Below are 22,592 nucleotides of genomic sequence, written 5' to 3'. Positions count from 1 at the left end.
CTGACATTTTATAGACCACACAACTAATCGATTGATCGAGAAAATAATCGACAGATTAATCGATTATGAAAATAATCGTTAGTGGCAGCCCTACTTACCGCTGACCTTTGTCCGCTCGACCTCGCGGTGAGAGAAGAGAAGATGGCTTCTCATGTGGAGGCAGCTTTAAACAGAAAAGCCCACAGACGACAATAACATTGAGAGCTTTATTCACACCCCTGCCACACACACACACGCGCACACACACACACACACACACACACACACACACACACACTCTGTCTCACACTCACACCTTCACCCCGAATCACACACTTGCACACTTTCTCTCACACACACTCAGACAGGCAGGAAGTGGTTCAGAGTCCCCCCCACTAACAAACATGTACGCTACATGTTCTCTCTCCCTGTCTGTATCTCTCTCTCTCTCTCTCACACTCACACACACACACACACACACACACCTACTAACACACAGCTGACAGGCCACAGCAGATCCTTCACCTCGGGGCAGGGATGAGTGGATGAGCAGAGGTGGAGGGGTGATGGAGGTGGAGGGGAGGTTTACAGGTTACAACATAACGACAAAGTCTCTCATCAGATGGGATCAGTTAACAGTTGCATGATGATGGCTAAAATAATCGTTATTTTTGCAGGATGGTATGATTACTATTAGGCCCCGTTCAGACTCCAGGCAAATCAGATTTCTTTTTTATTTGTTTCCCAAATCTGATTTGGGAGAGTGTCCGCACTGCCCCAAATCTGATTTGGGCAAGTGTTCAAGTCGGATCTGTGTCTCCAGGCACCACCAACCTATCTGCATGGTTTACTGTGGTAACGACATAGGCGTCAGTAAACAACCAGCTGCTGATGGTGCTTTTGATTGGCAGATTAGAATCGCATTTGAACCTGTGGTTTTGGACAAGTGACACAAATCAGATTTGTTCCTGTTCTGACTCATAAAACCAATCTGGATACAATCTGGATAGGTAAAAAAAAAAAGTCAAAAATCTGATTTGGCCTGCCAGTCTGAACGGTTAGTCTCCTTTCTAGTAGGGCTGTGGCGATTCACTTATCTCCCGATTCGATACTATCACGATTCTTGGGTGCCGATTCGATTTATATTGCGATTCTACGATTATTGTGATTCGATATTACGATTTATTGCGATTTTTGTTTATTTTTTTCTTTTATTTTTTCAGTTTGTTTGCTTTTTTACACTAGATTTAGAACATGGGAAAAGTTGAATCATACACTAGAGACTGTATATTATATCATGAGTAGGGCTGGGCGATATAGTTAAAAACAGGGGCGGACTGGGATCATAATTCAGGCCGGGCATTAGATACCAAGCAAGCAGGCCGACGCGCGTGAAATTTGGGCCGTTTAAAGCCCAATTTGGGCCGTTTGAAGCCAGATTTGGGCCGTTTGAAGTCCAATTTTACAATGAGATGCACCCACTTTAACCCTGAAGTGCAATTATTACTTCAGACTAACTAATAAAGTAATAAAACCACTAGTAAACCAGTAGGCGGCGCCTGGCCTGCTGTTCAGTGAGTGGCCTGACTGACTGCAAGCACCAATTTTTTTTTTTTTTTTTTTTTTTTTTTTTTTTGTGCGATTATCGATTCTGGAATAAAAGATTGATTAAAAAAATCGTGACATTAAAAATCGCGATACTTAGGTGAATCGATTTTTTCCCCCACCCCTACTTTCTAGTAGTCTCTCAAGAGAGACGCATTGGCTCCTGCAATTTGCAAATGCTCCCGCCTACCAGTCTGTAAAGTTGGTAAAAAAAAATCACTTAAATAAGGCACGATATATCCACTCATTTTCCCACTTGGGATTGGTCGAATACCATCGAAGGCGGGTATCCCCTCATTTCCTTACTTGTGATTGGTCGAATACCATCGAAGGCGGGTATCCCCTAATTTTCCTACTTGTGATTGGTCAAATACCATTGAACTTCCTTCCGGGCTGAAGCATTTTTTTCCCTTTGAAAGATGACAACTTCCTTCATCCGAAATTGAATTGTAATGATCTGAAGCACAACCGGTCTCTGGAGCATTTGAAGATTGTGAAGAGAGACTACCCTTCGAGCTACAGTCTTTGCTCGTCACCTCTTCTTACACTTTGTCCCTCCTGGGCCTCCGTACACTCTCTGACCATGAGCCAATAAAAGCAAAGCAAAACAAGGGCTCTGCATTCAACAGGCTCCTGATTGGCTTCCTGTTACTTACGCTGCTACACACAGTCAGTATTGGTCACCTGCCACACTGGCCGGTAACTTTTGAGACGATAACATTTAAATGCCTCGGTTATGCCAGTGACATCATTGTTTGGACAATGTAGCCTATTTAAAGTACTTTGGCCAGTTAAAATCATTCTTGGCAGGTCTATATTTTTGTTGTTAACAATCCTTGACAGCAGACGAGCCGAAAAGTCCATTTTGGATAGGAGTTTCCTGAGCACGTCCCTGTGCAATCATCTGACATCCTTGTGCTTGCTTAGTTCATATTTTAATTCAATTAAATTTACCTTCATAGAATTTGTCTCGAGCAAAAGATCTTCCCAGAATGTGGTTCGCAGCCCAATATCATTCTTATGGAGTGCTCTATGTGAAATAGATGAGAAACCAAATTTGGTTTTTATTCATGTAATTTCAAGTCATGTGAAGTAGGTCTTTGATCTCAAGTGTTGAGATGAACTTTGAAGAACAGTTGTAGGATCAACATTTCGATGCCGTGTAGGATTTAGGTTTGTCTGGTAAATGGCTTCAAAGCGAGGCCATAAATTGCATTAGGGATAAGAATGGCACCATTTGACCAGGTCACCACCATCAGCGGACCATAAAGCTGGTCTGCTTTCTCTCCCTCTCCCTCTCCACACACACACACACACACACACACACACAAACACACACACACACACACACACACACACACACACGCTCTCAACCAATGTCCTTCACTTCATCAATTTAAAGTCGCATTCTTTAAAAAAAAATCCTAGCAATTGAAAATATTTCTCTAACTTCCTTGAATGACTTGATGAATTAAATAATAGTAATGAATGAACTGATAGAGAGAAGGAATGTTTCATCCCATAACCATCGAACCATGGAACCGTGACATTTTGAATTTATTGAGCTGAAAGAGGCGACTATCTCAGTCCTCATTCAGGACATCCGTGACCCATTTGGTGTCCCTAGTTATCCATAAGCTCTGAGAACCCAGGGCAGACAGCAGTTAGGCCTCTGTTTTACTGAAACTTGAAAGTCAGTTATGCACTCACTCACTCACTCACTCACTCATCTCCCCCACTCTCTGCGCAACACACACACACACACCCACACACGCACACGCACACACACACACGTGCGCACAGCAGGAACACTTTATTAGGGGGCCCGGACCCCCCACATGCCATGAAATGGGTGATGTCTGTGTTGCATTAACACACACACACACACACACTCTTTTAATTTTCTCGCTGCAGCTAGCTAGCTAGCGAGCGAGCGTGCGCGCGTGCTCATTTGGGATGCCATGGCCCTGCGGTGACGCCGTGGTGCCTCTCTGTCTTTAATGTTTTTACACAGGCAGCCAGGCAGCCACTCCGTCTAGAGGCTGGAACATCCAGCTTTAACGCAATAGACGACGGAATTAGGACCGCCGAGGCTCTGCCAATAAGGAACGGCTGACTAACTGACTAACCAAGACATGACATGTGTAGAAAAGTCCCTTCTCACTCTTATACGTTTTAGACCTTTTGCGGACGCGGTCGTCCAGAGCCAGAGTGCTCGATCGCCAACATTTTGAGTAACCTTGCCTGTGTGTGTATTTTCTGTGAAACTACAACGATCGATCATGTATGAGAGAAAGGGGCTAAAATGGAGTGTTACCAGTGGGGGGAATCAACATAGAGAAGTTGAAAGTAGGGAAAGAAATTGCAACTAATGTCACTTCCTATTAGTCTGAATTAAATGATTGACTAGTGCAGTGGCTCTCAAAGATGGGTCCTTCGGGGAGTTCCAGGGGGTCCCCAGCAAAAAGGGGGGGTCATTTATTTTGGCTATAATTCCATCCATAAGTAACACAATGACAGAATGTAATATGGCTATTTTGGTCATATGTTTCATATTTATGTAATAAAACATCTAAAAGCACAAATCTTATCAGATGGGGGACCCTGGGAGAAAATCTTATCAAATGGGGGGTCTGTCTGTGGTCTAATTTGTGTCAGTTTAGGGTTCCTTGATGTGAAAATGGTTTGAGCACCACTGGACTAGTGTAAAGATTAGAAAGGCATCAAATGCAGATATAAATTGATGCTGCTTTCACCATCTATGTCGCTTAAATTGAGTTGAACTGTCTGGTTTTATTTGTTTTACTATTGATGATGACTACATTACCCAGCACTTAACTCACTATTTTTGTAATTCCTGGAACTGTGATGTTGGCTGGCCAGTTGCTGTAGCTATTGTCTTCCTTTTCAAACGCAGGGTGTGGTGACACTGATCCGCTCCGTGTGAGACAAAGAAACACACCTGCAGACGACACGTGGAGATTAGCTGGATCTCATTGTTCAATCGGTGTAAAACATCTTCAGATTCCTCCACTTATCTTCTGCTTACTGGAGCTGCAGCCATTAATCCATTAGTTGTCTCAACTATTAAATGAATCGCCAACTATTTTGATAATTGATTAATTGGTTTGAGTAATATTTTAATCAAAAAAAAAATCTGATTCCAGCTTCTATTTTCTGCTTTCCTTACTCCTCTATGACTCCAAACTGAATATATTTTGGTTGTGGACAAAACAAGACATTTGAGGACGTCATCTTGGGCTTTGGCAAACATTTTCCACCATTTTCGGACATTTTATAGACAAAACAACTAATTCAGAAAATAATCGACAATGAATATATTCTTTAGTTGCAGCCCTACTGGTTACATGTCTTTTAAGTGCTAAGTGACCCTGATGCCCGTCATGTGCGCATTGGGGAGTTGCATATAATTACCCCGTTTTCTGTCTTTCCTCCACGTTATCAATGTCAGATGTGTTTTTTGGTCATCATGTCACAATCACATCCCTGTGTGACCTCCTGTACGTTGACCTGCTTGTCCTGCTCCTGCTAACAGGCAGTGGAGCCTGCTTGTCTGAGAAGAACGCTGCATGAGGAGAGGAGGAGATGAGATGTGATTGGCAGGGAGCACCAGACTGACTGACTCATCTAGTTCCCTGGATCTGGAGCTACGGCCCTATTCTGGGCTGTGGTGCCACTAGTGTGTGTGTGTGTGTGTGTGTGCGCACACACACACACTAATGTTCACATGGCTTACCGTAATCCAACAGTTGAAGTTGTTGGCCTGGCCGTGTGTGTGCGCGTGCGTGTGTGTGCACGTGTGTGCATGTGTTTGGAGGAAAATGAAAGTAGTCTGGCGGGCAGACCACAACACAGAAGCCAGATTTAAAAGCAGAAATTCATCTTCTCTCTCTCTCTCCCACTCCCACAGCGCCCTGTCTCCAAGCAGCGCTCTGCCAATCACTCCAGTCCCCCACAGCGCCCCCTATCTGTCTGTCTCTTACTAGTCCATTTACTGTTCACTGTCACTAGCAACAAGTGCCTCGTTCTTCAGGCTATGCATTGGTTCTATGCACCAGGACTAGGGGATGATGGACATGACGAGTACTCGAGTTTGACGTCACTATGCGTTCAACGGCTCAATGTTTAGAGTATAAAAGAGTACTACATTTTTTAAAGTTTACTTTTTTTGGATGGACTGCTCGCAAAAACAATAGATCTGCGCACGCATTGTTATAGGATCTAGTGTTACAGGCAGAATGACCAGTATAAATTGGCGGTTGTTGGCCAATTTACATAAATGCGAAAGTATCAGATAGTAATAGATTACAGGCCTATTAGCCTACCAAATTAACTGTTTAGCGTTAGCGGTTAACAAAGAAAAAATAAGTTCCGCACGTTTCGAGCGACTGCTCTTCCTCAGGCATAGCGTTAGCTGTTAGCCAAACTTTGGTTTCACTTGTGTCTTTCCAGTCAGACACGGACCCCTACCCGCATTTTTGGTTGGGTGTTCATTTCTGACAAACATTCGATTTTTCTTTTCGAGTACTCATCCCTACATGAGAGTTTTTTGTGTTTTTGAAGGAAGGGAAACTAAATTATGCTGTTAACTGTCATGTCTTATTTTCTCCTGCAGTGGTGCTAGTGTGGATGTACCATTGCTGAATGAATACAGGGGAGGGATCAGCCCAGTAACATACAACAGAGATGTGACAGTGACACGGTTGATCCCTCTTTCAGCACTGGGCCATATTCTGAAATTGTACCAAAACTGACACTGGTACTCTCTCTCACGTCTCACCGTCATTTATGTTTGGTGAATACATTTGTCAAGTAGCCAACGTTGCATAACCGGGTTCATTTGTGTTACCTCAGTTAAACTGAGGGCTGTGGTTCAAAGTCGCTACGTCAAGCCAGCCAGAGAACAGAATATGCCCGGATGTAATCTTCAAAATAACTTATTTTTTTTAAATATTTATGATGCTATTAGTCAAAGTAATATTTTTGCTCTAGCTTTAGAAAAATAGACACATTATTTGTCTGTCACCCTGCTGGCCTGTTGATTGACTGTCTGCTGCTGAGCTGGCTGCTGTGCAGTTTGTCACTGCTTGGCTTCAGTCTTATTACCTGCAGCTGAACCAACAGGCAACAATTGACCTTTCTCACAGCAGCCGCTTTGTATCTAAAAGGCAGGAAGTAACAAGCAGAACATTAATGAGGGTTTCCAACTTCCAATCCATTTAGGTGTTCCAGTGCTGGGGCCCTCATTAATGTTTTGCTTGCACCTGTGTTTACTTCTGCCTTTTAGACACAAAATTACTGCTGTCATTATGAAGATCTAATTGTGTGTGTGTGTGTGTGTGTGTGTGTGTGTGTGTGTGTGTGTGTGTGTGTGTGTGTGTGTGTGTGTGTGTGTACCTGTGTGTTGCTGTGCAGCTGAATCAATGGTACACCTCAGGATAGAAACATCTCTCTCTCCCTCCCTCTTGTCTCTTTGTCTTTGTCTCTCTCTCTCTCTCTTGTCTCTTTGTCTCTCTCTCTCTCACACACACACACACACACACACACACACACACACACACACACACACACACACACTGATCCATCAGTTCAGACCTAACTGCCATCCTGACTGTAGGAAGTGAGCTTCAGGAGCTTGTTACAGCTGAATGTTTTACAGCGCTGTCATTTTCTGGAATGAAGGCATGCTCAGGCCAGTTTCAAACGTGTGTGTGTGTGTGTGTCTGTGTCTGTGTGTGTGTGTGTGTGTGTGTGTGTGTGTGTCTCTCTCTCTCTCTCTCTCTGGGAATATACTGTAGGGCTGAAACTGATAAGTCTGCAACCTTGGCAGCTTTTTGCTGATAGAGGTTTGGGCTCTGAGATCATCAGTAATGTGATTGTTTAGGATTTTATTTCTCACACAAGTTGACACAACACAACAGTCCTATTGATTTCTATTCCTATTTTGCTGTTTTTAATCTGTTAGTCCCTGTCTTTGAATCTGTTAGTCCCTGTCTTTGAATCTGTTAGTCCCTGTCTTTTAATCTGTTAGTCCCTGTCTTTGAATCTGTTAGTCCCTGTCTTTGAATCTGTTAGTCCCTGTCTTTTAATCTGTTAGTCCCTATCTTTTAATCTGTTAGTCCTTGTCTTTGAATCTGTTAGTCCCTGACGTTTAATCTGTTAGTCCCTGACTTTTAATCTGTTAGTCCCTGACTTTTAATATGTTCATCCCTGATTTTTAATCTGTTAGTCCCTGACTTTTAATCTGTTAGTCCCTGTCTTTTAATGTGTTAGTCCCTGACTTTTAATGTGTTAGTCCCTGCCTTTTAATCTGTTAGTCCCTGTCTTTTAATCTGTTAGTCCCTGTCTTTTAATCTGTTAGTCCCTGACTTCTCAGGGATGTTCTCACTGTTACCAACACAGCCAGGGTTAGGGATGTTCTCACTGTTACCAACACTACCAGGGTTAGAGATGTTCTCACTGTTACCAACACTACCAGGGTTAGAGATGTTCTCACTGTTACCAACACAGCCAGGGTTAGAGATGTTCTCACTGTTACCAACACTACCAGGGTTAGAGATGTTCTCACTGTTACCAACACTACCAGGGTTAGAGATGTTCTCACTGTTACCAACACAGCCAGGGTTAGAGATGTTCTCACTGTTACCAACACAGCCAGGGTTAGAGATGTTCTCACTGTTACCAACACTACCAGGGTTAGAGATGTTCTCACTGTTACCAACACAGCCAGGGTTAGGGATGTTCTCACTGTTACCAACACAGCCAGGGTTAGGGATGTTCTCACTGTTACCAACATAGCCAGGGTTAGAGATGTTCTCACTGTTACCAACACAGCCAGGGTTAGGGATGTTCTCACTGTTACCAACACTACCAGGGTTAGAGATGTTCTCACTGTTACCAACACAGCCAGGGTTAGGGATGTTCTCACTGTTACCAACACTACCAGGGTTAGGGATGTTCTCACTGTTACCAACACAGCCAGGGTTAGGGATGTTCTCACTGTTACCAACACTACCAGGGTTAGGGATGTTCTCACTGTTACCAACACTACCAGGGTTAGGGATGTTCTCACTGTTACCAACACTACCAGGGTTAGGGATGTTCTCACTGTTACCAACACTACCAGGGTCAGGGATGTTCTCACTGTTACCAACACTGCCAGGGTCAGGGATGTTCTCACTGTTACCAACACTGCCAGGGTCAGGGATGTTCTCACTGTTACCAACACAGCCAGGGTCAGGGATGTTCTCACTGTTACCAACACAGCCAGGGTTAGGGATGTTCTCACTGTTACCAACACTACCAGGGTTAGGGATGTTCTCACTGTTACCAACACTGCCAGGGTCAGGGATGTTCTCACTGTTACCAACACTGCCAGGGTCAGGGATGTTCTCACTGTTACCAACACAGCCAGGGTTAGGGATGTTCTCACTGTTACCAACACTACCAGGGTTAGGGATGTTCTCACTGTTACCAACACTACCAGGGTTAGGGATGTTCTCACTGTTACCAACACTGCCAGGGTTAGGGATGTTCTCACTGTTACCAACACAGCCAGGGTTAGAGATGTTCTCACTGTTACCAACACAGCCAGGGTTAGAGATGTTCTCACTGTTACCAACACTGCCAGGGTTAGGGATGTTCTCACTGTTACCAACATAGCCAGGGTTAGGGATGTTCTCACTGTTACCAATACCAACACACCCAGGGTTAGAGATGTTCTCACTGGTTCCACCAACACCTAAACTGTAGGCATGGGTATATTGTAAGGTCCATCAAGTCATGGTGACATGGTTCAGTCTTCCTTTATCAGCCGCAGGGGGCTTGGTGAATGCAACATGAGCTTCTCCTTGTAGCAGAGCATAATAACAACTTCCACACACACACACACACACACACACACACACACACACACACACACACACACACGCACACACACACACACACACACACACACACACTCACAGACACACACACTCACATACACCGAGCCAGCTCTGGCTTAATCACAGCCTTGGCTGCCTGCATGCGCGGCAGAGCCCTCCAGCCGGGACGCGACAGGTTTCTGTCTGGCCAGACTTGGGCGGACGCCTCCTCGCAGATTAGACTAGCTTAGCTGTCTCAGCTGTAGCAAAGATGCTGGATGCACTTAAAGGCGTCACTGTTCAGTTCAGTCCAAGCAGCCAAAACTCTCTGTGTCTTATCTTCACTCTTTTCCGCCGACTTCAAAACGCAGCAATGCAGCTGTTTATTATCCTAAAAAAAACGTCTCAAAGCAAACAGAGAGAAAGTGTTTAGCTTGGATTAGCCGCGGTGTAGCGCGAAGCATCATTGACAGCACACGCTATTTGGAAAATGGATGTTTGTGCAGCGAGATAAAGCATCCCCGCACACAGCCTGTGGGCTGAGGGAAGCCGGCGTTGACTAGTTACAGCATCAGGCCGACCAAATCATCTTTGCTGTCAAATACAGCATAGATTTTCATTATCTGCACACATTTAACGACCGTATTATCAACCAACCTTAACACTTCATCGTCACAGATGACAGCCATTTAACACAAAAAGTTCAGCTGTTGCCAGCTATTCCTGGCCAACAAATACTTATTTGCTAACCAGCTGTCGAAAACTTCTTTCCGCGGTTCTGCTTATCAATGGAGCGTCTAGCTAGCTACTGGTCACCAGGAGACTCATGATTTGCCTATGGCAGGTGTGTGGAAGGAAGCTTGATTTGGCTTCTTTATTCCTCTTTTTTACATACGTTACTAATATAAACTCATCTGCAGCACACTAATAGTGTATTTATGTATTTATGCTGACTTGTAGAATGAACATATTTTCTATCAATTTTCTCTTAAAAATATATTTTGTTATAGTTTATGTCGTTGCTGTTGAACCAGGCTGTCTTCCTGCCTGTGTGCTTACAGTTCTCAGTTCCCCCTGTGAAACCACACACACACACACACACACACACACACACACACACACACACACACACTTGGTGTATCTCCTTCACATTCACCCTGTCTCCCCTCTTTGATCTGTCTCTCTGTCTGTCTCTCTGTCTCCCGTCTTCTGGTCGTCTGTCTGTAAGCCTTACGTAATGGAGAGATCATGTGAGAGGTGAGGTAAGGGTTCACGTAACTTGTGCACCTGCAGACAGTCCTCCTCCTTTGATCTCTGCTGGAGTGTCTCCTCCTCCTCCTCCCCCTCTTCCTCTCTTCATCCTCTCTTCCACCTGCTTTCCCCTCCTGGCTCACGAGCAAAAACAGAAGCCTCTGATTTGTCTCATTTTGACCAATGCCATGCCAGTTTTTGTCACTGCCAATTTTGAGTCCTTGAGTTCAGTGTAGGAAATTAGCAGGGGGGCAAAAAGGCCCCAAGAAAATCTCAGAATGCCCCTAAAAACTGTGATCGAGGGGCAGATTTTTTTTTTTTTAGATTTTGATAATTTTATTTTCACTGAATTAATTTAATTTTCTCTAACACACTCAGCACCTGAAAGTTGGTGGCCAGACGAGGATGACAAACAACACACTCACACAAACAGTGCTGTTGTTCACACTACGCTTTAGCAACTTTTTGCACTAATTAATGTACCCCCAAAATGTTGTAAATGCCCTAATTTTTTAGAGAGTGGGGCCAAAAGTTTCCCCACCAAATATGTTTTAAATTTCCTACACTGCACAGTGATGTTTTTTCCCCGAGTTGTTTTTTATTTGCCTTATTGCAGTCTTTTTGGACACACCAGGTCCCATTGGCTCCCAGCGGAGATTCCCCTCTTCCTGCTCCGTACCCGCTTGGTTTCCTGCCTTTCTGTGTTGTCCCGATCCCGCCCCCCCGATAAGCCGCCGAGCAGATCCCAGCAGTGGGCCGGCCCGGCCCGCGGGGGCCATTTAGCCGCTCTCTGGATCCCTCTCCATGCCCCACACAAGCAGACACACACACACACACACACACACACAGCACACACACACAAGCAGACACACACACACACACACACACACACACACACACACAAGCAGACACACACACACACACACACACACACACACAGCGACGACCTTTTCCAGCCGCTAAATTTAGAGCCAGCGAAGAATAGGAGGAAGGGAGGGAGAAATAAATGGAGGGATAGATGGATAGAGGGAACGCCGTGTCAAAAGAAACGTGCCGGGGAGAGAGAGAGACGCACTGAAGGGGGTTTGTGTTTAGTCTCAGTGCCTGCAGGCGTCCTGGACAATGCCCCCTATGATGCCTATCACTATTCTGACCACGCTGACGTCAAAGAGTCCTGAGAAAAAGCTGTGTGTGTGTGTGTGTGTGTGTGTGTGTGTGTGTTGAACCTCCCTCACCACCACCACCCCCTCCTACCCGCTGGTGGCTGCTCCACAGATCCTGTGTTTCTTTTGGAGAAGGAGAATGCAGGTGGCTAATAGCTTTTGTAGCCTGTAATTGGCTATATAAAGGAATCCAGCGAGGCTCGAAACGGCACGTTTCACCTCCGCTCGACAATCAGAAAGTCTTCCTGTCTGGAGTCAAGCTGGCCCCGATGTTCACGTCGGCCAATCAGAAAGTCTTCCTGTCTGGAGTCAAGCTGGCCCGATGTTCACGTCGGCCAATCAGGAAGTCCTCCTGTCTGGAGTCAAGCTGGCCCGATGTTCACGTCGGCCAATCAGAAAGTCTTCCTGTCTGGAGTCAAGCTGGCCCCGATGTTCACGTCGGCCAATCAGAAAGTCTTACTGTCTGGAGTCAAGCTGGCCCCGATGTTCACGTCGGCCAATCAGAAAGTCTTCCTGTCTGGAGTCAAGCTGGCCCCGATGTTCACGTCGGCCAATCAGAAAGTCCTCCTGTCTGGAGTCAAGCTGGCCCGATGTTCACGTCGGCCAATCAGAAAGTCCTCCTGTCTGGACTCAAGCTGGCCCGATGTTCACGTCGGCCAATCAGAAAGTCCTCCTGTCTGGAGTCAAGCTGCCCCGATGTTCACGTTGGCCACCAGCTTCATTGATCTTCAGCTGGTGCTGCTGACTCACAGCCCTGCAGCCATCCACACCTCTGGATTAATGAGCGCTGACGTACGATTGACGAGCAACGTTCAGCACGGGCCACTTTTCCCTCGCAAGGAGGCCAGGCCGACTGGTCTCGCTGGCCAACTGGACCTCAGGCTGGAGAACATGTGCTGGCCTCCAGTGTCAACATGTTGTAACGTTTAGGCCCGAGAGGTGGACAACTCTCACAAGGCCAAACACGGAGCTCTCTTCCACTTTCACTTCATGATCGTTGGTGGTGTTTGACATCTAAGTTTGATCGCTGCTTCCTCACACTGCTCACACTCCTCACACTGCTCACACTCCTCACACTGCTCACACTGCTCACACTCCTCACACTGCTCACACTCCTCACACTGCTCACACTGCTCACACTGCTCACACTGCTCACACTCCTCACACTGCTCACACTCCTCACACTGCTCACACTCCTCACACTGCTCACACTGCTCACACTGCTCACACTGCTCACACTGCTCACACTCCTCACACTGCTCACACTCCTCACACTGCTCACACTGCTCACACTCCTCACACTCCTCACACTCCTCACACTGCTCACACTGCTCACACTCCTCACACTGCTCACACTCCTCACACTGCTCACACTCCATCTGTGAGCTGATGATCATTCATTACGGCTCCATTGCTGTCTGTCTCTCTCTCTCTGTGTATGTCTCTCTCTCTCTCTGTGTATGTCTCTCTCTCTCTGTCTGTCTGTCTCTCTCTCTCTGTATGTCTGTCTCTCTGTCTCTAACTCTCTGTCTGTCTCTCTCTCTCTCTCTCTCTCTCTCTCTGTCTGTCTGTCTCTCTGTCTCTAACTCTCACTCTGTCCATACCTTTTACTCACATTACATGAATCACCAGCTGTACCAGATGCTGATCCAATCAGACCACACTTGTGCATCTGACTTCCTGTATGCGTCTGTCTCACTGACTTTCTGTTTGTCTGCGTAGTCCGTCTCTATATCTCTATCTGCCTCACAATTAAAAAAAGAATGGCCCTGAATGTGAGTGAGGGAGCCTCCTCCATCTGTGGTCAGAAGTCAAGCCTCGTGGCATTAGAGTTTGACTATGAAGTGAACCTGGTATTTGTGCTGTAAGTAAGTGTCCTCCTGGGGCCTTCTGTCTCAGCCAGTAGCACAGTGCACACACATGCTTAGTGCAAAGTGTGATTACTCCTGCTCTTACTAAGCCATTACTCTGACAACTTAGTTTGAAGCATGTCAGTCTTTTGCTGAAGTTAAACTCTGTTTAGCAGCCAGCTCAGTGTTTCAACGTGCTTCTCTCTCTCAGTACTTTGGGGGAACATGCCGTGTGTTCTATTCCATTGTAAACAGTGTGACAGCGAGGACAGGTCTCCGCTGGTCACACGGTGTAAATCTCGTCTGGATCCATCCGTGCCTGAACTCTGAACACTTTTGGCAAGTTTCTGTAATCGAATCATATTTAGTCTTGTTTGTCGTGACTCGGCCGTTTATTTTTAGAGCTAAAAAGCTTCCGTTGCTAGGAGATGGGAGGGGGGAGGATGGAGGGAGGGAGGGAGGAGGGAGGGAGGAGGGTGGAGGGAGGGAGGAGGGAGGGAGGAGGGCGGGAGGGACAGAATGAAAGAAGAAAGGAAGTCAAAGAAACGGGATGGCGGCGCTGTCGAGGGGGAGAAAGAGGGAATCTGTGAAAGCTCAACGACAAAGCAACAGGCTAGTATGAGTCAACGGGGACATGTGCAACACACACAGAGACACACACACACACACACACACACAAACACACAGCGACACACACACTCAGACACACACACACACACACACACACACTCACACACACTCACACACACTCACACTCACACACACACTCACACATAGACAAACACACAGACACACACACACACACACAAACACACACACTCACACGTAGACACACACACAGAGACACACACAGACACAAACACACTCACACACAGACACACTCTCTCACACAGACACACACACAGAGACACACACACACAGACACTCACACACAGACACACTCTCTCACACATAGGCACTGACACACAGAGACACACACACACTCTCACACACAGACACACACACGGTTGCTGTGGGTTTGTTCTTTGTGTGCTCTGTGCACCCACGCATGAACCCACTTACCTCTGCCCACTCACCTGTGTGTTCTGTCTGTGTACTCTGTGTGATATTAGCTCGCCCACACGCTCATGTCATCCTGCTGCAAGTTGTGTGTCTGCTATAGGGATGCACAATATTGGATTTTTTTTTAATGATTATTATTTTGCTGATATCCGATATGCTGATATTTTCCTCTTTAGGCCGATACCGATATAGACATTTCCCCCCCCCACCTCATTTCAGAGAACATCAAGTCTCTCCTGTAGTGGAATTAACACATCATTATGTCTACTCTTATACTGACAGCCCACTGGCAGATGCAGGGATAAATACAATGCTTTTCACAATGTACACATTCACTGGGCAAAAGAAGAATACTACTTCTACTTAGGTTATGTAAAACATGCCATATATTTGTATTTATGTAACATTTTCTTTCAAACAAAACTGTAGGATTCATCCTACTTAAACAGACTTGGAATATCATCGGCATGTCATATTGGCAGACATGTTTCAGGCCAATGGCCATATTTCATTTTAAAGCCTTTATCGGCTGAGACGATGACGTGCCCATGCCCATATCATCGTGCATCCCTAGTCTGCAATATGTGCATTATGACTGTATATTATGCACATGTGTATTTTACATGACTCTTGTCTCTCCAGCAGAGATGCTCATGTAATTTTTTTTGCAAGGTCAAGTCTTTTAGCTAGATTCCAAGTCGTTTCAAGTCTTTGGTCACAGGTCAAAGTCAAGTCTCTTACGAATGAGCGTTCTATCATCTGCTGGATGCCATCCGGTCTGCTTAGAACACTGCATAGCTAAAACTAAGGAAATCAAAGCATGTACTGTGTTATCCTCACTCTTATCTATTTATTCTATCAGCGTACAGTATCGCCATTGATTAGTTGACATTACTGTACTATATATTAGTAGACCTAATTATATAGATAATTGTTCACAAGTCCCAAATCTCAAGTCCAATCAAGACTCAAGTCTTTGAGGACAAGTCCAAGTCAAGTCTCATGTCATTGTGTGTGTGTGACTTAAGTGCAACTCAAGTCTCAAGTCCCCATCTCTGCTCTCCAGGCAGTACTTCACAGCATCTGACAGCAGTGTGGTGTCTCTATCCTGTCCCCTCCCCAGTGACACAACAACAGCCTTATTGTCTGCTGTATGAATCATAATGCTGCAACTCCATTAGGATTCTGCCTCCAAATAGCCATTATCAGTGATCACATGCAGGCAGCTTGTCTGTCTATTGGCTCATTCTCCAAACAATAGCAGCGTGTGGTTTATTCGTCATGAGGCGGGGGTCTGTCTTTCAACACATTTTCCTTCTCTCTCTCTCTCTCTCTCTCTCCATTAAAAACATGCCTTTTTAAGTGGAATATTTTGGAGTGTGTTGAAGCATTCAGCATTCAGATGAAGCCAATGTTTCCCCTACCATTAACGGCACCCCCGCCAGGCCAGAAAAAAAAAGAATTTTCTTTTGTTTTTCTTTCGATTTCTTTTTCTGCTCACCCCAAAATTTCAATAAACCTTTATGGCATATTGTTACAATACAATAATACTGGTGTTGACAGTAATAGCAAATGCCAAATCATTCAAAACAATAAGCATTTTACTTTTAGGAGCATCGTGCCAGCGTGCAGCGCTGTTCTAAAACGTGTCAACGTGTCGTTGCCTGCGAAATGCACATCCCATGATAGAACTGTTCGCATTGCATCCCATAATAGTATGATGATATTTGGGATGCCAGTGCGAACATAGATGTGAACAGGTTAGCTAAAAGTTTGGCGTCGCCAGCGAGGGCCCCCACCGTTGCGGTCGGGGTACATTTCGAAATCCCTCCAGGCCTGAAAGATTTTCTAGGGGAAACACTGGAAGCAGATCAAGTGATGAATGCCAAGGTGTGTGACTGTGTACTTTATTATATTTCAGAGACAATCTTCCAAAAGCATGGCAAAGTCATGCAATAGAAAGAGATGCATAGCACACACGTAACCTTGCACTCTCAAACTCACAGTTCCACGTTTCTGTCCATTGCATCATGCACGCGTCTCGCACACACACACACACACACACACACACACACACACACACACACACACACACACACACACACAGCCAATCACTGTCCTCTGTATCAAGCTGTGACCCTCCTGTACTCCATTATTCACAAATCAAATCTGTTATACATTCAAAATATATCTAAAGACAAATGTAGCTACTGTCCTTGTATCAAGAGCTGAAGTTTGAAATCCACTCCCATATTGGGAGTATATAATATGGATTGGACCTTTTTAAATATGAATTTCTAAAATGTTCTCATGAATTGCCATGGATTTATGAATTAAGGGAGCGCTGTATTTTCCATGGTGCCGGGCAGCTCTGAACAGAATTGTAAAGAATGCTCCTGGCTTTGCCAAACCAGTGTGCTGCTTGCAAAATCCGGTATCTGTTGGACAGCGAAACGACGCAGCTTGAAGCTCTTAAATCTATCCTAACGGGGATAGTGGATTGCAGTTACACAACGGGTGTCTGTTGTTGTTTAGCCAGACGTCGATCGGTAGCGAGCTAGCAGCAGTGTCGAGGAAACATGGCTCTGAAAAACCTAGCTTACTCATCAACTGAAACACCGTTTGAAACCACGGAGAGTTTGTCTGTCCATGCATGGTGTCAACATCAAAGAGAAAACACATGACTTTTTGTTATTGTGGTCAGCCAGTAGCAAAGGCACTGGCTATTTCTCTGTATATTTCTTTGTTTCTGATGGAATCTGTTCTCTGTGTCAGCAGGGTCCTGAATCTGAGTCTTATTTTGTATCACTTGTGGTGTTTGAGTGTTGAGACTTTCAAACTATGTAGGGTAGTCAATAAACGTATTACCACTTCTACTACGACCACCACCTCTCTACCATATTACTACTAGCATGGCTTAACGCCCTGCTCAGACTCGGTGGACTTTGGCTTCTCCATGTCTGACTTGGCTGGTTTTTCCATGACTCACTTTGACACCACTTACACCTTGTGTTCAAAGGCAATCTGTATCTGGATGTCTTATCTGGATGAAGAAAGTTAGGTCTAATGCCAGGTGTAAACTAGGGATGGGCATTTCTAGCAAAAACACTATTCGAAATTCGCTGGCCAAATTCGAATTTAATTCGAAATTCGAAAAAAAAAAAAAAAAATGTTTTTTTTTTTTTTTTTTTTTTTTTTTTTTTTTTTTTGTGAGTGAAATGTTGCATTGTCTCCCCTGATTCTAAGTCTACGGCTTTATTAATTAATATAAAAAGCTTCTGCTGTGGATTTTTAGCTCAAACAAGCATTGCACCACTGAAGTAAAGAACATGTTACATGACATTGACATTTTCGAAAATAAAAAACAGTTTTGACAATCATGAGTGGTTCATTAAATATTTAGTAGGCTCAGGTCTGAGTGCCAAAGGGGTGCCAAAGTCACCCCCTCTCCCTCTTCATGGGATTTCATCCGCCATTCATTTTTCCATAAACCTTGCTTAAAATGCTTATAAAAATTGTTTTACTTGCTCAAACCAAGCGATTTGACTATACTTAGAATCAGGGGAGACAATGCAACATTTCACTAAAAAAAAAAAATTTTTTTTTTTTTTTTTTTTTTTTTTTTCGAATTTCGAATTTCAATAATAAAAGTCGACCTTGATAATAACAACGATTATTCGAAAATTCGAAATTCGATGCCCATCCCTAGTGTAAACGCACACAGCATGCATTGCGATCGGATTGCGATCCGTTCTATCAGCGCATTTTGCAATTGGACCTCAGCTAGACCGCCTGGTGTAAATGCAGTCCAGTGTTTCCCCTAGAAAGTTTTTCAGGCCTGGAGGGATTTCGAAATGTAACCTGACCGCAACGGTGGGGGCCCTCACTGGCGACGCTAAAGTTTAACTAACCTGTTCACATCTATGTTCGCAATGGCATCCCAAGTATCATCATACTATTATGGGATGCGATGTGAACAGTTGTATTATGGGATGTGCGTTTCCCAGGCAACGACACACGTTGTCACGTTTTGGAACAGCGCTGCACGCTGGCACAATGCTCCTAAAAGCAAAATGCTTATTGTTTTGAATGATTTGGCATCTTCTATTACTGTCAACAACAGTATTGTTGTATTGTAATAATATGCCATAAAGGTTTATTGAAATTTTGGGGGAAGCAGAAAAAAAATCATGTATATATATTTTGTTTTTGCAAAAAAAAATCTGGCCTGGCGGGGGCGCCGTGCCTGTAGAATGGTAGGGGAAACAATGCAGTCTACACTGCAGTCTTCCATAGTGCAGAGTCACTGTAGCAGCGTTCACAGCAGCAGTCCTCCATAGTGCAGAGTCACTGTAGCAGCGTTCACAGCAGCAGTCCTCCATAGTGCAGAGTCACTGCACACACAAAACCACAAAAACCACATGTCATCATTTCTGTTTCTGTCCTACTAAAGAGTTGTAAAGGACGACCGTCGACCTTTCCTCCTCAAACAAAGTCAATACAGTCAGTACAGTGTACAGTAGTGTTGCGTCTAATCAGCTCACGCCACTCGCCATGTTTGTTTTTGCCGGTGACAGTGCCCCATATAAATCCCTGGTGTAAATAAATCCAAATGGCGTGATTGGCTAGCATATCCATCCCAGTGATTCTCAACCTGGGGACCCCCCGGGGGGTCACGAGATTATTTTGGGGGGTCGCGGGATTATTGTCAATAAAAAGGAAGGGAGATTTTTTGACCATGATGATTAATGATTTAATGTATTGTAATGTATATATGTAATGTATATAATATATATATATATATACATCTATAGCTATAAAAACTATAAACTGTACTGTATGCAAAAGATTTCAGTGAGTGAGTGATCAGTGTGTGAATCTTTGCACACTGGGAAGTCGTTAGTTGGGTTCGGGCAGCGGGGGTCGCGAACCCCAGCCTAAAGTTTTTTAGGGGTTGCGGCTCCATTTTTTTAGAACCACAGGCATATCCACATACAGAAAGATTGCATTGTTAATACCAGGTGTAAATGGGGCTTGAGGTACCATAAAATAGTTCCCTATGTATGTATGTAGTATCATTGCAGGTCAGATTAGGGGGCCCACACACACAGATCTACACTACTTCCCAGTATTTTGAGGCCTTGACCAGATATGATAGGCGCCGCGTCACGCCCACGTTCTGCAGTGTCACTGTAACTTAGCTCTATAGAGAGGCCAAGTGTTATTAGTCTGTCAGCCTTCAGCATATCATTGTTAACAGTGTGCCGTTCATGCGATATAGATACGACCGCCTTTGTTCAGTGTGGGAAACGGAGTGTAACCTTGGTATTTAGGATAGTGCGTTTCTTTACTGTAACATACACACACACACACACACACACACACACACACACACACACACACACAGACCAAATTCAGCGCCATTGTTATAGTGTGCCCCATATGTTTCCCACCCTCTGCTTTCCCAGTCTGATTGCCAGGGCACATCTGGTACTAATGAGGTGTGTGTGTGTCGCTATGCCGTTGCTATTCAGCCTGGCCTCGTCTGTTGAGTGCTGTTGAGTCTTTTACTGCCACCCACTGCTTTACAACACAAAGCCTATACTTTTTACTGCTAGATAATGGTATGCGTGTGTCGTAAAAACCCCGGCGTATATTTTGTCTGCAGATGTCTCAAGGTCTGTTTTTACAGGGCTGATTCTCTCCACCTTTGATGGTGATAGCGGTGACGTTTTTGATTAGACTTGTTGTGTGTGTCCTCTGGGAACAGATTTTGGCCCTAACGCTCGTCGCCACCACACCAGCCCTCCTTCTCAAAGGCAGCGCTAGCTGCGCTCCCAGCGCCGCCACGGCACAGTGAGAATAACTCTGTGTGCGTTTGATCTTGCCTGTTGTTGAGGCGTCATGCCACCAGCTTCCACGCCTTGTGTGTCCTCTCATAAATGCCTCGCTCACTCCGCTGATCCACCAAAGTGGTTCCTCTTTCTCTCCTCATCCTCCTTCGCTGATCTCGCTTTCCTCCCTAGAAAAAGTCTGGAACTTGTTCTTCCCCATTTTATTTGCCTTGTGTTCTTTATTTCATGTTTATTCTCAACGCGAGTCGTAAAAAAAAAATTGGCTTTTACTCAGTCATTTGTTGGCAACTTTAACATGTCTGAGTACCATGATGAAAACATATAGAATTATTGTCGTTTATTAGTTCTAGACACAATTAGAGCAGCATCCAAATTCAACTGCAACTTGATGAATTAGATACAGTGCAAAAACCCTAAATAATAGACAGCAGAAGAGTACACAGGGTTTAGGAGCTGGAGTCAACCCATATCCCTCGTTTGTAGAAAAGCCGCTCTGTGCATGTTCGTCCACCTGACTGACCCCCCCTCTCTCTCTCCTTCTCTGCCACCCCAGGGTTCGCCTTCCCGGACTGGGCCTACAAGCCCGAGTCGAGCCCCGGCTCCAGACAGATCCAGCTGTGGCACTTCATCCTGGAGCTGCTGAGGAAAGAGGAGTACCACGACGTCATCGCCTGGCAGGGCGACTACGGGGAGTTTGTCATCAAGGACCCGGACGAGGTGGCCCGGCTGTGGGGCGCCCGCAAGTGCAAACCGCAGATGAACTACGACAAGCTCAGCCGAGCGCTAAGGTGAGACACACCTGGAGGCTGAAGGAGGAGACGGAGGGCACCTACGAACAATATTGTCAAAACTTTTGATTGCGATTTTTGACAGAATATTGCAATTGCGATTTCAACTGCGATTCATGTCATCACGTTTAATCAAGTTTATGCGTCATACTTTTTTTTTTAGAACTTACATTTTTTACAAAGAAAACTACATGAGTATGCAGGATTTTAGTAGGGTGTTATGAATTGTTAAAATTTTTATTTTCACCAATATTGAGCTTGATTCATGGACCAAAGATTACCTGGCTGCCGCTCTAAAACACATTTGTTCAGAACTCCATTTTGGATCCGCCCCTCTCTCTTTTTTTATTTAATATTTTTCTGGTCAGCCCCCGCCCCCTGCCAATCTGGGGAGAGCCGTAGAGACACACATGCTTCCTCCGATACATGTGCTGTTGCCAGCCGCTTCTTTTCACCCGACAGCGGGGAGCTTCACCGGCAGGACGTAGCCGGTGAAGAGGAACACGCTATTTCCCACCACTTCCATTCCGCGCCGAACAGGCGCCCCGACCGACCAGAGGAGGCGCTAGTGCTGAAGCAGTTAAGTCACAGTTTAGTTTGGGCAGGTGAGAAGAAGGGCATTGGAGAGGCCTATGTTGACATGTGATAGCCAGCGGTTACAACATGTTTGGAAAGCCCAGGTGGACTGAAGCTCACATTCAGCATTTCTGCAACAGCAGAGAAGATCCATTACTGCAGAGAGAACAGATAAGCCACAGCATACTGAGCTCACCTTACAGAGACATGTATCTTTGATGCCTGTACGGGAAGTAGGATCAACTCAGTGAAGAAGAGTGATTGTGTGTGTGTGTGTGTGTGTGTGTGTGTGTGCTTGTGTGTGTGTGTGTGTGTGTGTGTGTGTGTGTGTGTGTGTGTGTGTGTCAGGGCGGTAAGATAAGCACAGAAGAACACTTGAGTAAAGGATGGAGTAGATTCAGTCAGGTGTGTGTGTGTGTGTGTGCATATGTGAGTGTGACGTCCCGTTTTGAAGCGCCGGGTTTGCCATTTTGGCTGTCGCCATCTTGGTTGGCTAGCGCGATACTAGAGATGTAACGGTATGAAAATTTCACATCGCGATTATCGTGACCAAAATTATCACGGTTATCGTATTATC

At 45.1% G+C, this 22,592-nt stretch overlaps 1 protein-coding gene across 1 annotated transcript in view; it reads left to right on the top strand.

Moving 5' to 3' along the window:
* erf (Ets2 repressor factor) overlaps positions 1-22,592 on the top strand; it is a 54,546-nt gene that overhangs the window by 16,625 nt on the left and 15,329 nt on the right. Inside the window, exon 2 of the mRNA XM_083646582.1 lies at positions 21,205-21,439. Coding sequence (XP_083502708.1) covers positions 21,205-21,439 — 235 coding nt within the window. The remainder of the gene's footprint in view (positions 1-21,204; positions 21,440-22,592) is intronic.

This window comes from Poromitra crassiceps (assembly GCF_964638095.1).
Source record: "Poromitra crassiceps genome assembly, chromosome: 11".
NCBI lineage: Eukaryota > Metazoa > Chordata > Actinopteri > Beryciformes > Melamphaidae > Poromitra > Poromitra crassiceps.
Note: the sequence above shows the minus strand (reverse complement) of the source record. Positions and strands in the feature narration are given on the sequence as shown.